This window comes from Pempheris klunzingeri, chromosome 4 (genome assembly GCF_042242105.1).
Source record: "Pempheris klunzingeri isolate RE-2024b chromosome 4, fPemKlu1.hap1, whole genome shotgun sequence".
Classification (NCBI taxonomy): domain Eukaryota; kingdom Metazoa; phylum Chordata; class Actinopteri; order Acropomatiformes; family Pempheridae; genus Pempheris; species Pempheris klunzingeri.
Genome location: NC_092015.1, coordinates 11,269,775 through 11,289,594, shown reverse-complemented (window position 1 = coordinate 11,289,594; position 19,820 = coordinate 11,269,775). Strand labels below are relative to the sequence as shown.

The following is a 19,820-nucleotide window of genomic DNA, read 5'->3' as shown; positions in this document are numbered from 1 at the left end:
AAAGTAGGAAAACATAAAGGCAATAGCAGCAGACAAACAGGAAACCTGAAAACAAGAAGACTATAACTTTATGTAATAAAGACAAACTCCCCCAGGTTTTTCCTTTCCTGTAAAGCAAAAGGGAGAATGATGACAAGTAAATGTCAGAAGTGTACTCCACACACTCACACAAATCATGCAGGGGTGTGTATATAAATAGACCAGAGGTAGGTGTTGGGGTCTGAAGGACAAGTGAAACTCTAATAGATGCCAGAGGACAAGCCTATGGAGACATCAAGCTTCTATATTTGATTAGATCCTCATTCCTCTTCTCTTACTTCTAGCTATAGATCAGCACTTTCCAGTAATCTGTTTCAAGCATGCATGTGAGGAGACTATATGAAGCTATTGTTATGTACAGCTATGTTTCGGAAACTTTTAATAGTGGTGGCTCTTTCTCTGCACAAGGACATCTGTAGGCTGAGGGATATCTGAGAAGTGCTTAGCCAAACCCTCTGGGTGCTGAACAGAAGCGGTCATCACTCCAGCCTTACATCTGTTCGTTTACGAAAACTGCAAAAGGGCAATAATTTAGTCTGCTTCCTGTCATAATTCTGTATTGGCATCAAAGCAAGCTGTTTTTTCCCCACTAGAGTTTGACATTTCCAGACCATATCAATTTATTGTGTATTAGTTGATATGAGTCCCATATTGATTTTTTTTCTCTTATACAGGTTGTAGTCTATCTTTTCATTTTAGATTACTTAGTAGAATGCACTTTACGTATTTAACAAGGAAATGGAAACACATCAGATAAAAACAAGTAAAACAAAAACATGTAGAAACACTCCACAACACACTGCAATTTCAAAAAGACTGATGAATAATAACGCACCTCCACTCCCCAATAAAGGTTTCCACTCTTTTCCAAACTCTCCGGCCCTTCCTCTGGTTATTCACCTGCTCTCTTTCTGATTTCTTTCAGATCAATTAGTTGTGTTTGTTCATTAAAATGTCTGCAGTCTGCAGCAGCCCAGAGTGATGCTTCAGAGTGGTCGTTTTTGTTTCATCAACAGTTCAAAACCTCAAAGTATTTGTAATGGCCGAGAGGCTGGAATCAGCAGGGCTGTAACAAGTGATTGTTTAGATTGTCGATTAACCTGGAGATTATTTTCTCATTAAATAGTTTTTATGTTAAAGAAAAACATCAAATCATCACAACTGACAGACCGGTAATAGGATTTCTTGTTTTTTTTGCTTGATAAATGGCTTAATGATTAATTTATTAAAAATGTTCAATTAGTTGACTAATTATTTCAACACTGATATATTCATTTTGGCAATTTGATAAAATAATTGATTTGCCATCCCCCCTTTGGTAATCTCACAATATTCATCGATCTAGGGCTGTAATTAATGAGTATTTTTTTTACCAGTTAATCTGCTGATTATTTCGTGAATTAAGCGATCAATCAAATCAATCATTTGGTCGTTTGTTTGGTATTTTAAAGCAAAAACACAACCAGTGAATAATATTAAGATAATGAAAAGCTGCAAATCTTTGTTAGTTCTTTATTCGCCTTAAATGTTGCCATTTATCTAAACTGACCAGTTATGTGACTTATAGGTTACCACAGATATAACGTACACAAAACAACATTAATCATCTTTTTAACAAATTTCATATTTACTCTACTTGAGACATCAAGTAGGTGAATGAAAGATGATGTACAGGAGAAGAGTTGTGCAATGTCTTCATTTTTTTTTTTATATGTATTAGTAGGTAATGGAGACAAAATAGCTCCTGACTAGTTTCTGTTGATTGACTAATCAATTAATTGACTAATTGTTTCAGCTCTACACTGATCAATAAACTAATGTCACACACAATATAATCAGTCTTATTAATATGACAGCATCATGTCCTGATGCCATCACATTAATAAGACTGATAGGACTATCATTCTCGGTATGTAACGCCTTGGCTGGCACTAAGCAATCAATAATTAATTTTGCCTGTGTTAAAGACACACGGTGATCTGAGCAGTGGAAATGTTGACCCTGCAACTTGGTGTCATTGCTCTATTTGTTTCTGCAGCCCCCGCCTGCCCCTCCTCCAACTTTTTTAGCCAATGTAATCACAGTCTGTAGTTTTCCAAGGGAGTTGTGGACGACGACGCTTGTGGGAAATCTCCTTTGCTCTGTAATGTAGGAATGCGTAATATTTATTCAGAGTTATCATTTGTTTTCTTGCAACAGGAGTAAAGGCGTGGGTTTATGTATTGTTGATGTTGGTAGCTGTTGGTAATAATAGTCTTGCTGGAGGTGGAGGATTAGAAAGTATCCAAAGCATTGTCAGTGTTCGGATCAAAACACGAAAACACCGCCTTCTCACGGTAACATCATGTTCTAGCATGTTTGCCCGTAATCATGGCGTAAGTGTTGCTTTTCTGTAAAGAAATAGAGCTCTAGAAATGGGCTTTGGGTAAAGTGTCACTATAAATGAATTTCTAGACGTAAAACCTAACTCCAGTGCTTGTTGTGGTCAGTCATGGCTCCTTCTGGTTATATACATATGGTGTCATCATTATTTCTCAAGACGGAAGTTCTGAAATGATGCATGCTTAATGCATGCTTAAAAAGGAAATCCGCTGTGATAAAAGCGTATAAATTGAGCTGGAAAGTGACCGCTAGCACAGTCTGTGTGTGTCTGAGTATATTTTAATCAGTCCCACACCACCAAGAAATTTGGAAGCAGACCTGAGCAGAAAGTGTTTCTTTCTTGTTCTTTTTCTCTCTCCATCTCGTTCCCCCTCACATTTTTCTCACCTGAGTTCACATCTAAAAGGGTTTTATCACCTCTGCTCTCTTCTTCTCACCTCCTCATTTCATTTTTTACTCTCGTCACTCTCTTCTCCCCTCACTGTGGTGTTTATGGCCCATGCTGATTTATGCCAGCTGGAGTTATCCAAATTGTCACCCCTCTGCTCTGTGAGACAGGCATGTGACATGTGGAGCGCCCAGGCCAGCTGTGATAACTGTCTGTGACACACACACACACACACATGAATATTGACACATGGACACACATGTACACACAACACAAGGCTACTCCTCTGCATTACTGCTCCTTAATCAGGACCATAATCATCTATTTCACATTGGATGGACTATTTTCAATGTACACCTTGTGCGTCGCATAAGGGGTTCCCACTAGGAGAATCTTTTAGAGACTTTCCAGTTAAATTGCCCATTAAAAACTGTTATAATCACAGACTTAAAATGGTAAATGTTTAATGCATTACTTGAAGCGGTCACCACAACAGTGTATGTAGTTACTGTTAGCTACGCAGCTCCGGCCTCCTCTGCTGCCATTTATCTGCCATACAAATACAGATGTGGAACCGGCTACTAATCTTCACTTATTCAGCTCACCCTCCTTTGTAATTTTCCAAAGAAAAGCCTGACGTCTCTGTTCCTTTTCATGGTTATTATTATGATGCCAAACACAGGTCAAACAGCCAAAGAGCAATTTGGGGTCAGATACTGGTTTTGTCAATATATTGCTGAGGGGACAGTTTGACACTTTCTGAATATTTGGGAGTACTTGTACCCCCCAAAGTGTATTTTGATTACACCCCAGTTCTTAGCACTCAGACTCATGTAGATTACCCAAGAAATTACAGAGCTGAAGTGCTTAACATCCAGCATTACATTTCATGGGTGCCACATTTACTGTGTGTCTGTGTGTGTGTGCATGAAACGAAGGCAGCGAGGTAGAAGTCTGAAGGTTATTTATCGCCATGCTGGACATGTGTGACCAATCAACGTCTCTGAACTTTTCCACTCTGCATTTCTCTGTATGTTTTTTTTCATTTTGCTGTATACTTGACAGAAGTCTTCTTGAGGTTATCAGGTGAATATTGAAGCCAAACAATGTTACTCACACAAACTGATGCACCGGTTAGATACACTTTACTGGCTGATTTTAGTTACACTTATCTGTATTTGGCAGCTGATAGTAAATGTAGTGATTTAGAAAAAGCTTTACAATTACATAGTTTGTCCAGCACAAAGCACTGCAATTTCCATGTAAACACATCACAGCCAAGCAGACTAGTGGCGTTGTTAAGTTTGTGGTAAGGGGCTCATTTACTTGTGAAATGTATTACTTAAAAGGTGAACCATCTTGTGTGTCTGTGTCATGTTATGCTACTTAGGCAAGCAACTATATATAAACCTAGCCAGGTCAGTCAACACACAGCAATGGAGTGTGTTGGACCGTAGGGAGTAGGCAGACAATGAGGGGAGGGAGAGAGACACAAGATGACACAGAACTTGACTTTATCCAAGTTTATTACCTAGTTAATGAAAGACGGTGCTAGTCAATAAATAAACAATGGCCGTTTCACTTTTAACACTGGCAGCCATTATAAAACACTTGTTTCAGTCATTCTGTCGCAAAATGAGTTTGCAATAAAGCTATAAAATGCCATATTGTCTTAGCAGGTTTGAAGTCAGATAATGAGTTGTTAATGCATACTTCTGCCTAACTGATGTAATATGTATAATTGTATTTTAGTGCACCATACAAACAGTCCAACTTTCATTGTTGCCTTTGGGAAACATACGTTTCATAACATAACAGCTTTACACTGATGGAGTTAGAGGTGAAAGAGAGCCAAAGCGTGATGGTAGATTAGAGAAACAGACCAACATTTTGTGAAGCATTTTATGTAGCAAGAATCAATTCATCTGTGTGTTTGTCCAGGACAGATTTTAATCCAGGGTGTGGTTAGCCCAAAGACTGGAAGTTGAGGGAAACTGGTAGCCTCAGTCAAATAAAAAACACATTTTAAGAAAATTTAATGAAAAGTGATTTGTTTCTTGGTTCCATGACAACTGAGCACTGATGAAGACTTTGAGATGCCATTGAAAGCTGTGGCTAAAGCTAGTAAATGGACCTTGAGTTAAGATTGTTTTGTCAAAGTGATAATAAAAACATCCCTGCTTTTCTCAAGAGAAGTTACAAATTCAAAGCTGAGGCACAAATTCTTAAATTAATTACTGTACTCATCAGCCATGTTTCTGAAAATTACTGATGCATGAATACATGCAAAATGTCTCACTCAGTACATATCTTGATCACAACGCAAAACATTTTGTTACTCAAATATCGATATCTGTATCATCACCATGTATCCAATATCAGTCAGGCTCAAAGCAGCTCAAATTCCTGCACGCCTCAGCAATGCCTCACAGCAAGAAGGACCCAGGGTGGAATCTGCTGGTCGGCAGGTTTGCGGTTTGAACCTTGAACCTTTCTGTGTGGAGTTTGCATGTTGTCCCCGTGCTTGTGTGGGTTTTCTCCGGGTGCTGTGGCTTCCTCCCACAGTCCAAAGACATGCAGGTTTAGTTAATTGGTGACTCTAAATTTCTCGTAGGTGTGAATGTTGGCACGAATGTTTGTCTGTCTGTCGGCCCTGTGATTGACTGGCGACCAGTCCAGGGTGTACCCCGCCACTCCCCAACTGTCAGCTCGGATTGGCTCCAGCCCTTATGGGCCTTGGAAATGATGCTAAGCTTCCCTTCTATAAACTAAACATCAGTCTATTATTAAGCCGGTGTTCAGGCGTTAGACACTGACAGGGTGTTCCTACTACGAGGTTAGCCTTTAATAAGCCATGGATCAACCAGACGGCCTCGTCCTAATAGACTGTTTGGGTTTAATATGAGTTTTCACCTCCTCTAATGGAGCCGACTGTCGCAGGAAGGACACACGGTGAGATCTTACTCCCAAGTTGTGTGTATTGCGAGAGGAGAGGCAGACTGATGGCTCCGAGTCTGTTCACTGCCTGAATGTGAATCACATCCATAATAGTTCCCTTCACTTTATGAGTAACGAGGGGCGGGATCTGTTTGTGTGTCTGTGTGTGGGTGCATACCTGTCTGTCTGTCTGTGTGCATGAGTGGTAGATTCACAGTCACTAGACGGTCACCTTTGCTGTAAAATCTGCTTATTGGCAACTGACGGAGCCAACAACCTGCGGTCTGTCATCCTCGTGGGCAGGTCTTTGTGTATCATCGCAAGTTTAAGGGGACTTCTGCTGAGGTGGGACAGATGTTCAGCCAATCAGAGGCTTTGGCAGCTGTAACCGTGGTTACCAGATGTTCTTATCATACCAGTCTCACACCTCTCATTCTTTCACAGCCAGAGAGAGAGAGCTGGGGCTGACTCTGTTTAGCCAAGAGGCAGTATTTCATGTCTCTCTCTCTCTCTCTCTCTCTCTCTCTCTGTCTCTCTGTCTCTCTGTCTCTCTCTGAAGGCTGAAGGCACTGAAGCATTTCCTGCCACTTTTAATGGACTTCTATTCAACTTTCCAGTCCTGATCCACTTTTATAGCTCCGCTTTTCACTTCTGAAATCCTCATTCACTTCACAGACGTCATTTCTGTCCTCTTTACACTGTCAGCCACACAGCACAGAGTTGGCCCATTACATGCTCCCTCTGAGACATGACTGGTATTTTAACACAAATGTTACTCAGAATGGTTTATTTTTGAATGTTTTTTGAGCTCCCGAAGTGTGTGTCTATGTGTGTGTGTTTTTGAGTGCGTGCTGGCAGCTAAAGGAGATTTGAAGTTCAGAGTACCACCACTGCCACCCTGCCCCAGCCTTCCATCCCTCAGCCCATCTGTGCTCCGAATGTTTGTTGTGGCTGGGAGAGCAAAATAGTTTTGGGATGTCTGCGTAAAATCTGTGTGTTTTGGCTCAAGGGGGTATTTTCAAGGCCACACAAACACTTCCAATCTGGCTCCAGGCTCACACTGCACAGGAAGCAAGTTATTAAGTCCTAATTCTTAGTCTTACAATCATTTTTTCGTAAAAACAAATGAAACTGATCTACAAGTTGGTTTTCTGAAAAGTAGCAGTTATTTGAGGACTTTTTCTTTAGAAATAAGTCAACATTTTAAAACCACATAGAACAAGTGAGACGACTACACTCCTGTCATGAAAATGTATGTATTTATTTATTGATTTGTAGCTCTTTACAGGTGACAATGCACATTATTGATCTTTTTAAAACAGCTAATTTATGATCCCAACAAACTAAAAACTGACAAAACAGATTAAAAATGCAATTTAATATAAGAAACAGATAAGATCTCAAAACTTGATAATATACAAGTCAGCCTATTAAGATAATTTCACAATTTCCACTCTGGAGGCCAGTCTCCATCAGCACAAGGAAATTTCTCAATTTTGCAATAATTTTAGTCAAAAAAAAAATCTACAAATAAGTTTCTCGTCGTTTCCTGGAAAAAAAATCTCACCACAAGGTCTATTAAGTAGTTGTTCTGGAGCTTTTGATTGTATTAAATGATCTTCCCCAGCAGACGGAGTGGGCTCAGTTATCATTGAATTGATAAATGCTCAAATTTACATTTTTCCCACTTTCGCACTTTAAGGACGTTTCATCTCTGCTGTTTCCAAGATCAATAATTCATTTTGAGTCTGAACCTCTCAAATGATGTTTGTGTGTGGTGTGTGTTCATGTGCACTTAACCCCAGTGTTGTTTGCCTGCTTTCACATTCCTCCTAAGTACAAATGACAGGGCTTCTATTTACATTGCATTGACAACATTGTACCAACACAAACACGCCCGTGCACACACTCCCCCCTCACAAACTGTACTTGGCATTGCCCTGACACATACAAAGCACAGGTGTGACATAATCAAATTAGGGCTCCACGTTCATGCTCTCCTCGGCCCTGTGGACAGCCTGAGCTCTGCAGTGTCATCCTGAGGAGAAGCAAGCACAAGTGTTTCTATAGAGTGTCGACCCATTGTAAATCCTTACTGTCCGTCGCATTCAGCACATGGCAATTTATAGTCATTGCATACTACACTGGGATTGGAACATTGCAAATGTAGTCTACTCAGATATCGCTTTTGTGATTATGATTCAAAACTTGTGAATTGGAAATCGAAACAACAAAGAGAATTATTTTGAAATTCTCTCTCTCCAGCCTCTCTCTTCTCCACTATCCACTGCTGTCTCTGTATTTCATGGCTGTGATGGTTTTCTGTCACTTATCTCTTTAAACTGGGAGGACTGCCTCTCTGTCTGTCTCTCTTTCTTTAATGATGTGCTCGAGTGATGCTAATGAATGGTTTTTGCACTCCTCCTCAGTCTCTCCCCCTCCATTCCCTTTTCTCTTCTTCCCTCCATCTGCCTGCTTGATCTGTCAGAGAGACCGCAGAAAGAGATTTTTCTACTTCAGTTATGAAACTCCCTCAGGGTGATTCAAAAGGAAAACTCTGATGACTTTCCTCATTTCTGGCAGCCTGGCGACGTGATGGATGGAAGAGTTTAAAAGGCCTGACTATTTCTGTTGGACTGTTCATGTGAGTGGCTCACAGTTAGCAGTCAGGAGGGAGTGTTTGGGTGACGGGGTAGATGATGCAAAGGGTGAAAGTGTGTGTAGGTGGCCCTGTTGAGATAGGAAGGTGTGCGCGTGGGTTTGTGTACTCGCTGTATGTGCATACAAGCCTTTGTGCTTGCATGTGAAGTCTGGTGTGAAGGAGAGCCCAATGTGACTCTGTGCACAGCCATGACTGAATGCACCCTGAGCCTGAGCCTCCCCTGTGTTGGGACTGGGACTAATGATTTTCTCCACTGCATTTTCTCATCCAGTTTGAAAGTTTTGGCTGATGAATAAATGAGATGATCCAGAGAAAATTGACAATATTCATTGTATATTACTTTGCTATTTTTGCTTGATAATTGACTTAAACAAACACATGCTAGTTCCAGTTTCACTAGATGTTTTATATTATTTCAGATTAAATATGTCTGGGTTTGGTATCAAGTAGTCTGACAAAACCAGCAATTTGTAGATGTGTTTTGTCACGATTTTCTAAAATGTTATAAACCAAACAATCAACCAATTAATCCAAAACAGAATTGACACAGTAATCGATAATGAAAAAAGCCTTAGATGTTGTAATTAATGGCTTAACCTTGCAGTAGTTGATATTTTTGCGTCAACGGTGAATCAAATGAAATATGTGTAAAGTGAACGGAGCCTTAGTGACAAACCCACAGATAATTATCACCCAATTCTGCAGTCCCCCTCAGCTCTACATGTTTTTAGCTCATTGTCTTGGTTTCCCTGCCTGTGACATAACCTTTTTGACTAATTCTCACCTCTTATCTGCGTTGTTTTCAACTGCAGCAGAGAGGTATTTTCAGTGGAAAAGCTCTTCACCTCAAGCACAGCATCAGTGGATGACCAATTACTCATCTTGCAATATGGCTTAAAGTGAAGCGAAAAAAGGTTGAAACATACAGTACATGTGATTTTCAACATAAAAGTGTCATTTTTTGGTCAGTTTTGACCACTAGTAGCGCTATGAACCAACGTTTTTATGTGTGTGTTTTGACCCCTCTCTATCTCTCTTTCAGATAAAATGACTCTCCCACCGCTCTAGCCAGCCACGTATTCTGCGTCTATTCCTCTGCCCTCTAATCCTTCAGCTCCTCCTGCATTCCTCTGTTGTGCCAACCGCTAATCTCATCCTCCATTTTGTTCCCCTTTGTATTACTATCCTTGCCATCTTGTCTTCATCTCTCTATCCCACAATCTTCATCCTCATCCATCCCCTCTACCCCCCCCCCTCATCTGCCCTTTCCTCCTTTCATCCGCTAAGCTGGTGCAGATTCTGCAGCCAGGTGTTCGATGTGTCGATCTGGTTAGCCAGCAGGTTGGATTGTCAGATAATCAAGGCTTAGCTTCAACTTCCCGCTCAGTCAAGGCTGTCTGCTGTTCCCAAGCTAAGACACACATGCAGGCGCAGTGCCTTAAACACAGATTGGTCCATACACGTGCATCTGCAGTCAAATGTTTAGGGGGAATCTCACTGGAAAAAACATTTGTGACCCCAGCGCTTTGTAAAGGACTGACAAGCAAACAATTAAACTGCTCGTTAATTGGCGCCGTAATAATCCAATCTCTTTATGACCTTTGAACTGAGTTTATTACTCCTCTTCTCTGCATGGTAACTGCAGGATGTAGGTATGTCAACAGTGATCACACAAGACAAAGGAGAGTATCAGAAAGGGATATAGTCAGGATTCGCAGTGATTTTGGATTGAATATCACCATGGAAGCAGAGAGAAGAAACTGTGAGAAATGGAAAACTGAGAGTGTTTGGGTTTCACCGGAGAAGATAGGGGAAAAGTGACGGAGCTTGCAGAGGAAAGCTTCAATAACACTGACAAGATATAACAAGAGAGGAGTAGATGAGTTGTTTTCATGTGTAGAGAAGAAGCAGAGGAGGCAGGGTTATCTGAGTTCTTCAAAGTAATTTCCCAGAGCAGAATGAGATATAGATGGAAAGAGAGAGAGAGAGAGAGAGAGCTAAATGGGAACATGAGCACTTAAGACAGAGGGTTCATCTATGGGTCTCTGTCATATGACCTCAAAGCATTATATTCAGTGACAGAACATTGCAAACTTGTTCTCTCCTGCAGTCTTTACGAGCTCACTCTGTTTTCTTAATCCACCGTTTTTAATGTCTGTAGGTCCCTGGCTTTCCACCGCGTATGAAATATGAACTATATGAATTTGGGATGCTGCAGATCACTGGCATGTCAGCAGAATATTACATGACGTTTGTACTTTTTGAACTCCATGACCTTGGGTTGGCTTGTCTTCCCTGTTTGGCGCTGAGCCAGGAGAGGGAGGCGTTATTTGCTCTGAAACAGTAGTGGGAAAGGGTGCAGGAAAAAAGAAAAGGTTTACTTGGTGTTATGCTTGGTGTAAAATGGATAGAGGTGAGGGTACAGTTTTTCTCTGGCTCAGCTCTATCCCACAGCAGGGTGTGAGCGTGTGTGTTTGATTGGCAATGCACTTTTGTCTTTATCTCTGTTCATCTGTGGTTTATCTGCTTCAGCAAGGCAGAAAGGACAAGCAGGCTACTGCCACTGTAGCCTGTGTGTGTAAATAATAAAGATGCTAATATTATGATATTCTATATCAATAATTTTGTATGTTTATGGCCTCTACACAGAAGAATCACAGAAGAATCTTATTTTTGGCTGCCAGGTTTTCATAACGTGCCTGAGGGCCATAAATGATCAGCTGACAGGAAACAGGAAATCAATTGGCAATTATTTAGATAATCAATAAATTCAAGTCATTTTCCAGCCTGTCATTAGCTGTAGCCCTGCTCGTCATCTTCCAATTTGATACGGAGACATAAGCATTAGGGCTGCAACAAACATTTTTTATTGAAGCTTCTGATCCTTCCTTTTTCATTTTGTCTATAAAATGTATTAACGTGGGAAAAATGTCATAACTTCCCAGAGCTGAAGTTGATTTCTTAACATTTCTGTATTTGTTCAAGCAACAGCCCAAAAGTAAAAATACTCAATTTACAATTATATAAAACAGATAGGAGCAGAAAATTCTTCCCTGTGAGAGGCTGAAACCAGCTCGGTTTAAAAGAAAACACTCATCAATGTGGAGGTCAGAATATATTTAGTTACACTTCTGATAGTGTTTTTGACCAAACTAATGCTTTATCTGCAGCCATCTAATTCCTCTGTCTCCCTCTGCTCTCCATTATCAGGCTGCTGCTGAGTTTGCCAAGGCCCACCTGCCCGAGGCTCTCCGCCAGCAGCTACTGACCTACGAACGGGAGAAAGAACGAGACAGAGACAAAGACAAGGAGAAAGATGAAAAAAAGGAGAGGGGCGGACGGTCCTATCCTTCCATCCTGGAGGAGCAAATCCTGTCTTTGGACAGGGAAATGCTGGACAAGCTCTCCGCTACTTACAATGAAGCAGGTGTGTGTGTTGTGTGTGGTGTGTGTGTGTGTCAGTGTGTGTTTTACAGCATAAGAGCCTACAAAAAAATCCCAACCTATAAAAACATAACTATATACATGAGATATTCAGTGCTATTCATGTATTGCATATAAGACAGTTTTTCCCGCAGTGGTTTTGTCTGTCTAGATGCTACCCTGGTTCATTAATTAGTAATGATGGAAATGTTTCCATGCAGAATATCAATTTAAGTGTGTGACCAGAAGCCACATACAGATGGATTTTACCCACAAGTGATGCCCATTGCTGGGGACACAGTAAGAAAGCATCTGATCAGCCCGGGCAATGTTTTTAAATGTCCCCTATAATGCCGCACACTAACTATTATTCTCTACTCCACTGTTTCACTTGACTGTTGTTGAATAGTGACTGTCAGCAGCCCCAGGCCTTGCTTATTCAGCTGTTTAAATACAAGCTGATCTTCACAAGGCTTGTAGTAATTATGTCTGGAGGGAGGCAGGGAGGGAGAAGTAACGCAAGAGAGAGAGAGAGGGAGGGAGAGTGATGGATGGAAAGAGGTAGGAGAAGGGTCAGGGGGAAAGGATGTGTGCGCAAGGAGGACAGTTTGCAAGTAAGAGCTATAATGTAGAAAGGGATGAGTGACCTGTGCGACAGGCAAAATCAAGGGAGAACAAGAAAAGATAAGTGCTGAGACACAGGGTTAGGAAGGAGAGGAGAGGAGAGGAAAGGAACAAACAGCAGGCGGGACATTCAAAGGGTGAGGAGAAAGGAAGAATCTGAATGAACGAAAACAAACCTTGGGGGAGAGGAAGAGGAGAACGAAAAGTCTCATAGCAGAATCACACAATGTAGCGACATATGGGTTTAATTCACGAACATATTTGACTTTGCTCTAGATTCTATTACAGCCTTGTTAAGATTACAACAAAGGTAAAATCATCTTTATAATAGGGTTTGTAGACATCAGAGAGGCATTAACAGTACAGGAGAGGTGCAGCAGAGTTTCATGTGGTTCTTCATCCACCTCCATTAATTTAACATCAATACTAAAGAGAGAAAATGCAGGATCACAAGAAATGAGAGGAGGCCAAGGCCACATCTTAACACTTGTGATTATGACGCATTTTTCCACCGGAGAAACATTATTGGCTCATTGAACATGCAGAGGGCAGAGTTGAAATATGGATTACAAGATGATGATGATCACACGGACTAACTCCAGTGACATGCTGCAACCTCAAGAATTCGGCGTTCCTGTGGGAAGGTCACTTTTCCTTCCAGTGCCCCTGATTAAACTAACTCTCTCAGTTGAGTGAGAAAACTAGCAGTCACACAATCATTCAGGTTTGAAACAAGCCTCCAGGTAAACCAAACTTATTTGTAAGAGAAATGAAAGTGAATGGTAAAATTCACTAGTCAAGTTTCTTTCTTAAAAGAAAATGACGTAGGTATTTTATGTAATCTATATCTATTTGTGTTTCTTTCGCCATCAGACTTTATTGCAGCAATGACACCTTGTTCCCAGATCTTAACAATTACTTCGGTGAGTTCAGTGTTATCATAGCCAATAGAAATGATGGCTAGAACTACACAAAAGATGTTGTAACACAGGAATTCTCCTCAAGAAAAGAGACAAGAGGAAAAAGAACGTGGCAGCTTACCTCTGGATTATGAATCTGAACAGTGTGCAGCCTAAATGAAAACCTGCACAGCTGACATTTGACTCACATGCAGTTTGGCGAGGGGGTCATTGGTATGAAAGGGCCTTTGAGAAGGCCTCATGTCCTCCAGGGAATGATGGATCATATGATACGCTGATTGTCAAAGAGAATAATCACAGACTTAGAACACCCAGTCCGGAGGCATCATCTGATTATTACCTGCTCATAGCACTAAAGGTTGATACGCTGCAGCAGCTACCTTTTGTTACACTCAACCTCATCATCCTCTTTTCTCCTCCTCCTCCTCCTCCTCAGCTAAAGATAACGCATCGGCTTTTTGATTGATGTTGCTCCTAAAACGGCCACCAACTAAATCTCCCCTCCTGATCCCTCTGCTTACCTCTGTTTTTAAGCTACATGACCTGTTGCATCCACACTCCAAAGACCTGTACATATGGGTTTCTTATCCCTCTATATTTCTATCATGCTGTATTTGGACAGCACAGCAAGAAGGCCTGACACCGAGGTTATAGATAAATTTGCAGTCAGGCTCCGTTACAATGGAAAGCATTCAAGCATTAGACAGTCAGGGATTGAATTTTGTTGCAGTGTTTCTCCTAGCTTTCCTGTCAGCGTCTCAGGGGGAGTGGATCTGCTGATCAGGTAATTGTTGTGCATTCTTGTCCCTGTATCTGATTCAACAATCGCATCATTTAGGGTGCACGGCTCCCTGCTTTCTGTCGCAATCGGTGCCTAAATTAAGCTGGCAGGGAAAGAAGAGAGAGGGGAAAATAAAGAGATTCATTCTCAATTCAGCTCCCAGACCCCAGGACAACGGCGTATCAGATTTATCCCCCTGTTCGTTCATCCCTCTGTTGTTTATCAGCGAACAAAAGCGCTCGAAAGAAAGATAAGGGAGATGGGACTTTGATGGAATGGCCAGGAGCTTAGAGTCTATTATGGAAACAGTCTTCTTAATGCGGTGTGGTATTCTGTCAGTACTAACCTCTAAGTAGCCATGTGACATGTCTCTCAGCATACGCTTGCACCCACACAAGTGCACACAGTTGTGCTTTAGCTCAATAATCAGTAGGTATTGTTGCAAGAAGTAATGTAGAGACCAGGCAGACAATTTAGTTCTGCCATCCTGCGTAAAGGGTTCAGGTTAGGAATGGTTAAGATTAGGACATTTTGGAGATTAGTTAATGGAAGTATGTGTGGAAATATTTTGGGGAAAACATTTTGTGCACCACCATCTGACTTCAGAAAAAGAAAAAATGCACCTCTAAAAATGCATTATTCTCTTTATTCACTGCATATTGGAGTGCTTCATGTTTTATAGACAGGCAAAAAACAGTGAGTGCGTAGAGACCGAGCCCTCTTTACACACACAGCAACACATGGCATAATTTCAATGTCAAACTGAGACAAGGCTGAACTGCCTGCACAGAGCAGAACATTTTAAAAATCAAATACAGGAAGGAAGGGAGTATTTCTGCCTCGGTAATGCAACAAAAAGTATTCACATTACTGGTGCCAGACTGCTGATATTGTTGATTATCAAGAAGGTGTATCACTGTAGATTATAATACTACAATAACTATATTGCTCTTCCCTAGTTTCCTAGAAATGCTCATCAGGCTTTCTACTTTAGAGTGAAGCTTCATTTTGTTAAGTACCAGTCATTATGTTTTAGCTTTCCTAAGCTATGCATTTGTTTGCTGTTTAAGTTATTTTTAGCTGAGGGTTGATGTCGTTGTTCTTTATTGGTATGAGTCATTTTTTCTGTTCTCACTCGTTCGGATTGTTTTCTTTTTTCTCCCTGAGGTGTCTGATTACTTTCAAAAGCACTTTATATTCCATTCCTCTTTTAAGTAAATGCTGTTCACACAAAGTATATTTGCAGCAGTTTGTTCAAACACTGCAGGTTTTCCTCCTTTAGATCACTTTGTCTGTCGCACAGTTACCACCATTTGAACTGCGGTGGAACCCAAGAATGACACCCACACCATTCTTAATAACCTCTGTTATGTCTTGCAAATAATTTTGATCATCACAAGACAAAAATACAACTTTTTGACCATGTCTGTGTTGTGTCACTGAAATGAGACAAAACCCAAAGTTCAAAGTCGGTGCAGACATTATAAATAGAATAAATGGAAATGTGTTAATGAATAGGTTCATGTTCCACTGAGGCATTAGTGGACCCAGCATGTCAAATACATAAATGATGTGTAGGTGTACAATAAAGGATAAAAGATGACAGCAATCCATAAAAAAGGTGGCATGGTCATACTAATACTGATTCTTGCATATTGTGTCAGGACATTCTTTATATTTGGTCCTGCTTTACAGTATTAGTGCCCAAATTATTTAGCCAAAGGCTTCTGAATACTTTATGGAATCAAGTGAAGTTAAAGACTTAAAGACTCAAAACTCAAAAAGACTGAAACAATATCCCTTCCTAAAGGTTTATAAATGTGCGGTATAGACAAAAGTGCACTGGGAAATTTGTAGCTTAGACGAGTGAAATTAAACATTTGACAAAAAACAATCATGTTCTCTGACAGCTCTGACAACTGAGATGTGACAGTTCTTGTTATATAACAACACAGCTCGTCATTGCAGTGGTTTCTGGCAGCTGACTTTTATATTTCCAATGCCTGAACTCACCAAGGAGACTTTTTTTTTAAAGCAGTTCTTGTTCACTACATGGCTGCAGGACCATTAGATAGCCAAGACGGTGAGGTTTTCCATGAATTATCTATCATCTCAAGGAGGTTTCGAGTCTCTGCAAGTTTGATGTCGGATTTAAAAGTGCTCAAACTGTCTGACCTCTGCATGAAGAGCTCAGCGATTTCACTGAAGCTGTTAAAGTGTGTAAAGAGTCCATGTGTGGAGCTTTTTATTTTTCTTCTCCCACTCGGTTTTGCAAAGAGGAAGGAGACTGAGAGCTCGATTATCCTAAAGGAGTAACTTCCTTTTTGTGGCTTTAGAAGGAGCAACTCGAAGTTTGAGGCTCGAGACTACAAGTATGAAAAAGGGAAGAAATCTGAGGAGGAGGAGTTAGAAAGTCGTGAGCATACCTGACCTCTGCATCCTGATCTCCATCTATGTTTGAGGCGAGCAGCTCAAAGCAACATGAGCTACTAACGAACCAAAGCTCTCACTCGACTGTCGGCGGTCGGGTTGCATTGTGGGTACTGTAGGCGCCAGGCTTTTGATAATTAAGATCAATGTGTGAATGTGTTTCTATCACGAATCCCACAGTGTTATTTATAGGAGCGTGATGCTGGAGTACTGCTTTAAACCACCTCCTGACCCACAGGGCGAACATTGTCAATGATGCCATAACCATATTGTGAATAATTAGAAGAGATGTTTGGACCCATAGGCCTGTCAAATCATATGCTTTTTCCCCCACATGACCTGAATGTCACTGTAGTTTATTACATTTATATATCTTTTCTGATTCTCATCATAAAGATATATATAGAAGGGAAACGGGAAATGATTAGGTGGTTCAAACATACCCAAAGCAAAATCTCACACATAAAGCTGAAGCAGGCCCTGAGGCAGCTATTCATTATGAAAGAAAGTTATAAATGGAATAGAAACTACACATTATAGAAAGAGATCGACTAAAGCTTCATTGTGACATAGTATGTAAATTCAGAGTTATGCACAGACTTGATAAAGCACTTGAAAATTCTTTATGCAGTGCAAAATGCTAAAAATAGCTTAAATGTCAACAGTGCAAGTCCAAAGAGGGCAAGTAAGACAGGATGGCAGCTCTTACAGGGGGGGAAAAATTGATATGGATGGTCTAATGGGCAGGTAGTGTTTTAGAGAGCGGCTCTGACGGAGACAATGAGCCAGGGTGAGCAGGGTGGTGGCAGGCCTGTCCTCACATATTTCACCTAAATGCCAAGCAGCTTGGTAAAGAACATAAATCCACGTATTGTGGCGCTGTACACACACTTAGTATACTCTCCAGACTTATCGAGAGCACAGAGACTCTTTGCTAACTCTGAGAGAGTGAATCAGTGCAGTGATACAAATGAGAATGGGAGACTAACTGGGGCTGAGATGTTAATCTTACTGGATTGTTGAAGGTGTGTCTGGCCAAGCTAAGCCAATAATTAGCATGAGCACAGGGTGCATGCAGGCCGTGGTGCCATTTTAATAGGGAACGCTGAACGTGTGCTTGGCATGGCCGCGCTAATTGGGGAAGGGTGTGCTAGCAAGGCACCTCAGTCCATTATCTCTATCACCATGGGAAACAGATAAGGATAATTAGCTGGGCAGCATGGTACAGTACAGTAGCAGCCATAGGCATGAGCAGCAGGATTAGGGATACATACAATGATGAAAGTATTAGAAATGGATTTTTCACAAAATGTGTAAAAGATTTAGTAAGTCATTTACAATTAAGTGGCATCAATATTCACTTCATTCATCCTAGCCTCGCTTCCAGCTGGTGCTCTCTCAGTTATTTTCTGTCTCCTTCTTTTCTGTTTATCACTTTTTTTCTCACTCAAAGCTATAAATGGGAATAATAAAATCATTGTCTCGCTCAAGAGTAATCTCTCTTCTCTTTCTTTCCTCATATCTGTGCCCTCCTCAACACATAGCCTTCATCTGCATCCACTGCTGCCTGTGTTACCTCTCCCTCCTGTCTCATTCCTCGCATACTGACTCTGTCATGTCTAGCAGAGACTAACTGTGATTTAAATGGACAGACCCTTCATGGGGGGGTGGCGGATTTATTTCATGCAGCTCAGCGTAAACTGTTGGTCTGACAGTCACACAGTCAACATCACACCCAGACGTGGAGCTATTGAAAGGGAAGTCTCAAAAGTTAGTACGTCATCCACATTCTTCAGATGATATTAAAACCAGCTTTGTTTTAGTCTTTCCTCTACCTCTACCTTTTTTACACTAAAATCCTGAAAACTGTATGTATCATTTTCACATCTCTCTCTCTCTCTCTCTCTCTCTCTCTCTCTCTCTCTCTCTCTCTCTCTCTCTCTCTCTCTCTCTCTCTCTGTCCAGGTGGTCCAGGCCAGTAGGACCCCCTACTTTCTCCTCTTTTTTCCCCCACTCTCCCATGTTTCTCTTTCTCTCTCTCTCTCTCTCCATTTTTGTCTTTGCTCTGTGTGAGCAGATGGCCAAACAGGCAAATCTGTTCTTTCTCTACAGGACTTTGGATCTCACACAATAGGCCTCAGATTCTGAGTCCAGAGTCTGTTCTGCCTGGCTGGGAAGCTAAACAAAGAGAGGAAGGAGGAGAAGGAATGAAAGCGTTTTGGAGAGTGGTTCAAGGAAGAGAAGTTACTTCAAAGAGTTTTTGCAATGTTTGCACATTGCTTCATGTGTTTCACTTTAGTGCGGGGGGGGGGGTGTACTGGAAGTGTAGTGTGTTTTTTTTCCCAGGCATCATGAAAAATAGTGTTTTTTCCTGCTTAGATAACTGAAGTTTTCAATTAAAGTTGCAATATTATGGAAATTTTGGATTTCTTTTAGCCACGTTAGCACTGTGGCTCAACGGATGCTAGTGTTGTTCTGTTAGTGGCTCCACATCTTTGGTCCAGGCTGAATTTAGTCAATAATCAGCTGATGAATTGCAATCAAATTTTGCACAGACAGTCATGGTCCCCTGAGGATGAATCCTAATGATTTCAGTGATCCCGTGACTTTTTCATCAAGGGCCACCATGAGGTTGACATTTGATGTTTTGAGTGAAATGTCTCTACTATAGGATGAACTCCTATAAAATGTCATTGTCACCTGAGGATGAATTGTAAAAACTTTGATCGTGTAATTTTCATCATCAGGCCCAAATTAAAATAGTCCAGCACTTTGGTTTATGTCCAAACACCTGCACAACTGAAGACATCAGCCTCGGCTGTACCATGTGTTTAGACCTAATTTTCTACTGTCGGCATGCTAACACACTAAACTAAGATGGTGAACATGGCAAAACGTATATGCCAGTAAGCCAGTCTTATCCTGTATGATCAATGCATAAATGTAATTTTATCCATGAAAAGTTTCTCACTTATTCTCATTTCTCTTCTTCTCCATCTCTCCCATCTGTTTCAGGTACCACGTGTCTGGTGGCCCTGCTGTCTGATAAGGAGCTGACAGTGGCCAACGTCGGAGACTCGCGTGGAGTTCTTTGCGACAAAGACGGCAACGCCATCCCTCTATCGCATGACCACAAACCTTACCAGCTCAAAGAACGCAAGAGGATCAAGAAGGCTGGTGAGAACACAGCTGCAGTCCAGAGCAACAGACGGCCCTCCACTGATTCTGAGCAGC

General features: G+C 41.2%; 1 protein-coding gene across 1 annotated transcript in view; it reads left to right on the top strand.

Annotated features, from left to right (window-relative positions):
• Window positions 1-19,820, top strand: part of ppm1lb (protein phosphatase, Mg2+/Mn2+ dependent, 1Lb) — a 42,712-nt gene that overhangs the window by 18,700 nt on the left and 4,192 nt on the right. Inside the window, exons 2-3 of the mRNA XM_070828926.1 lie at window positions 11,619-11,835; window positions 19,602-19,763. Of these exons, the coding sequence (XP_070685027.1) occupies window positions 11,619-11,835; window positions 19,602-19,763 (379 nt within the window). The remainder of the gene's footprint in view (window positions 1-11,618; window positions 11,836-19,601; window positions 19,764-19,820) is intronic.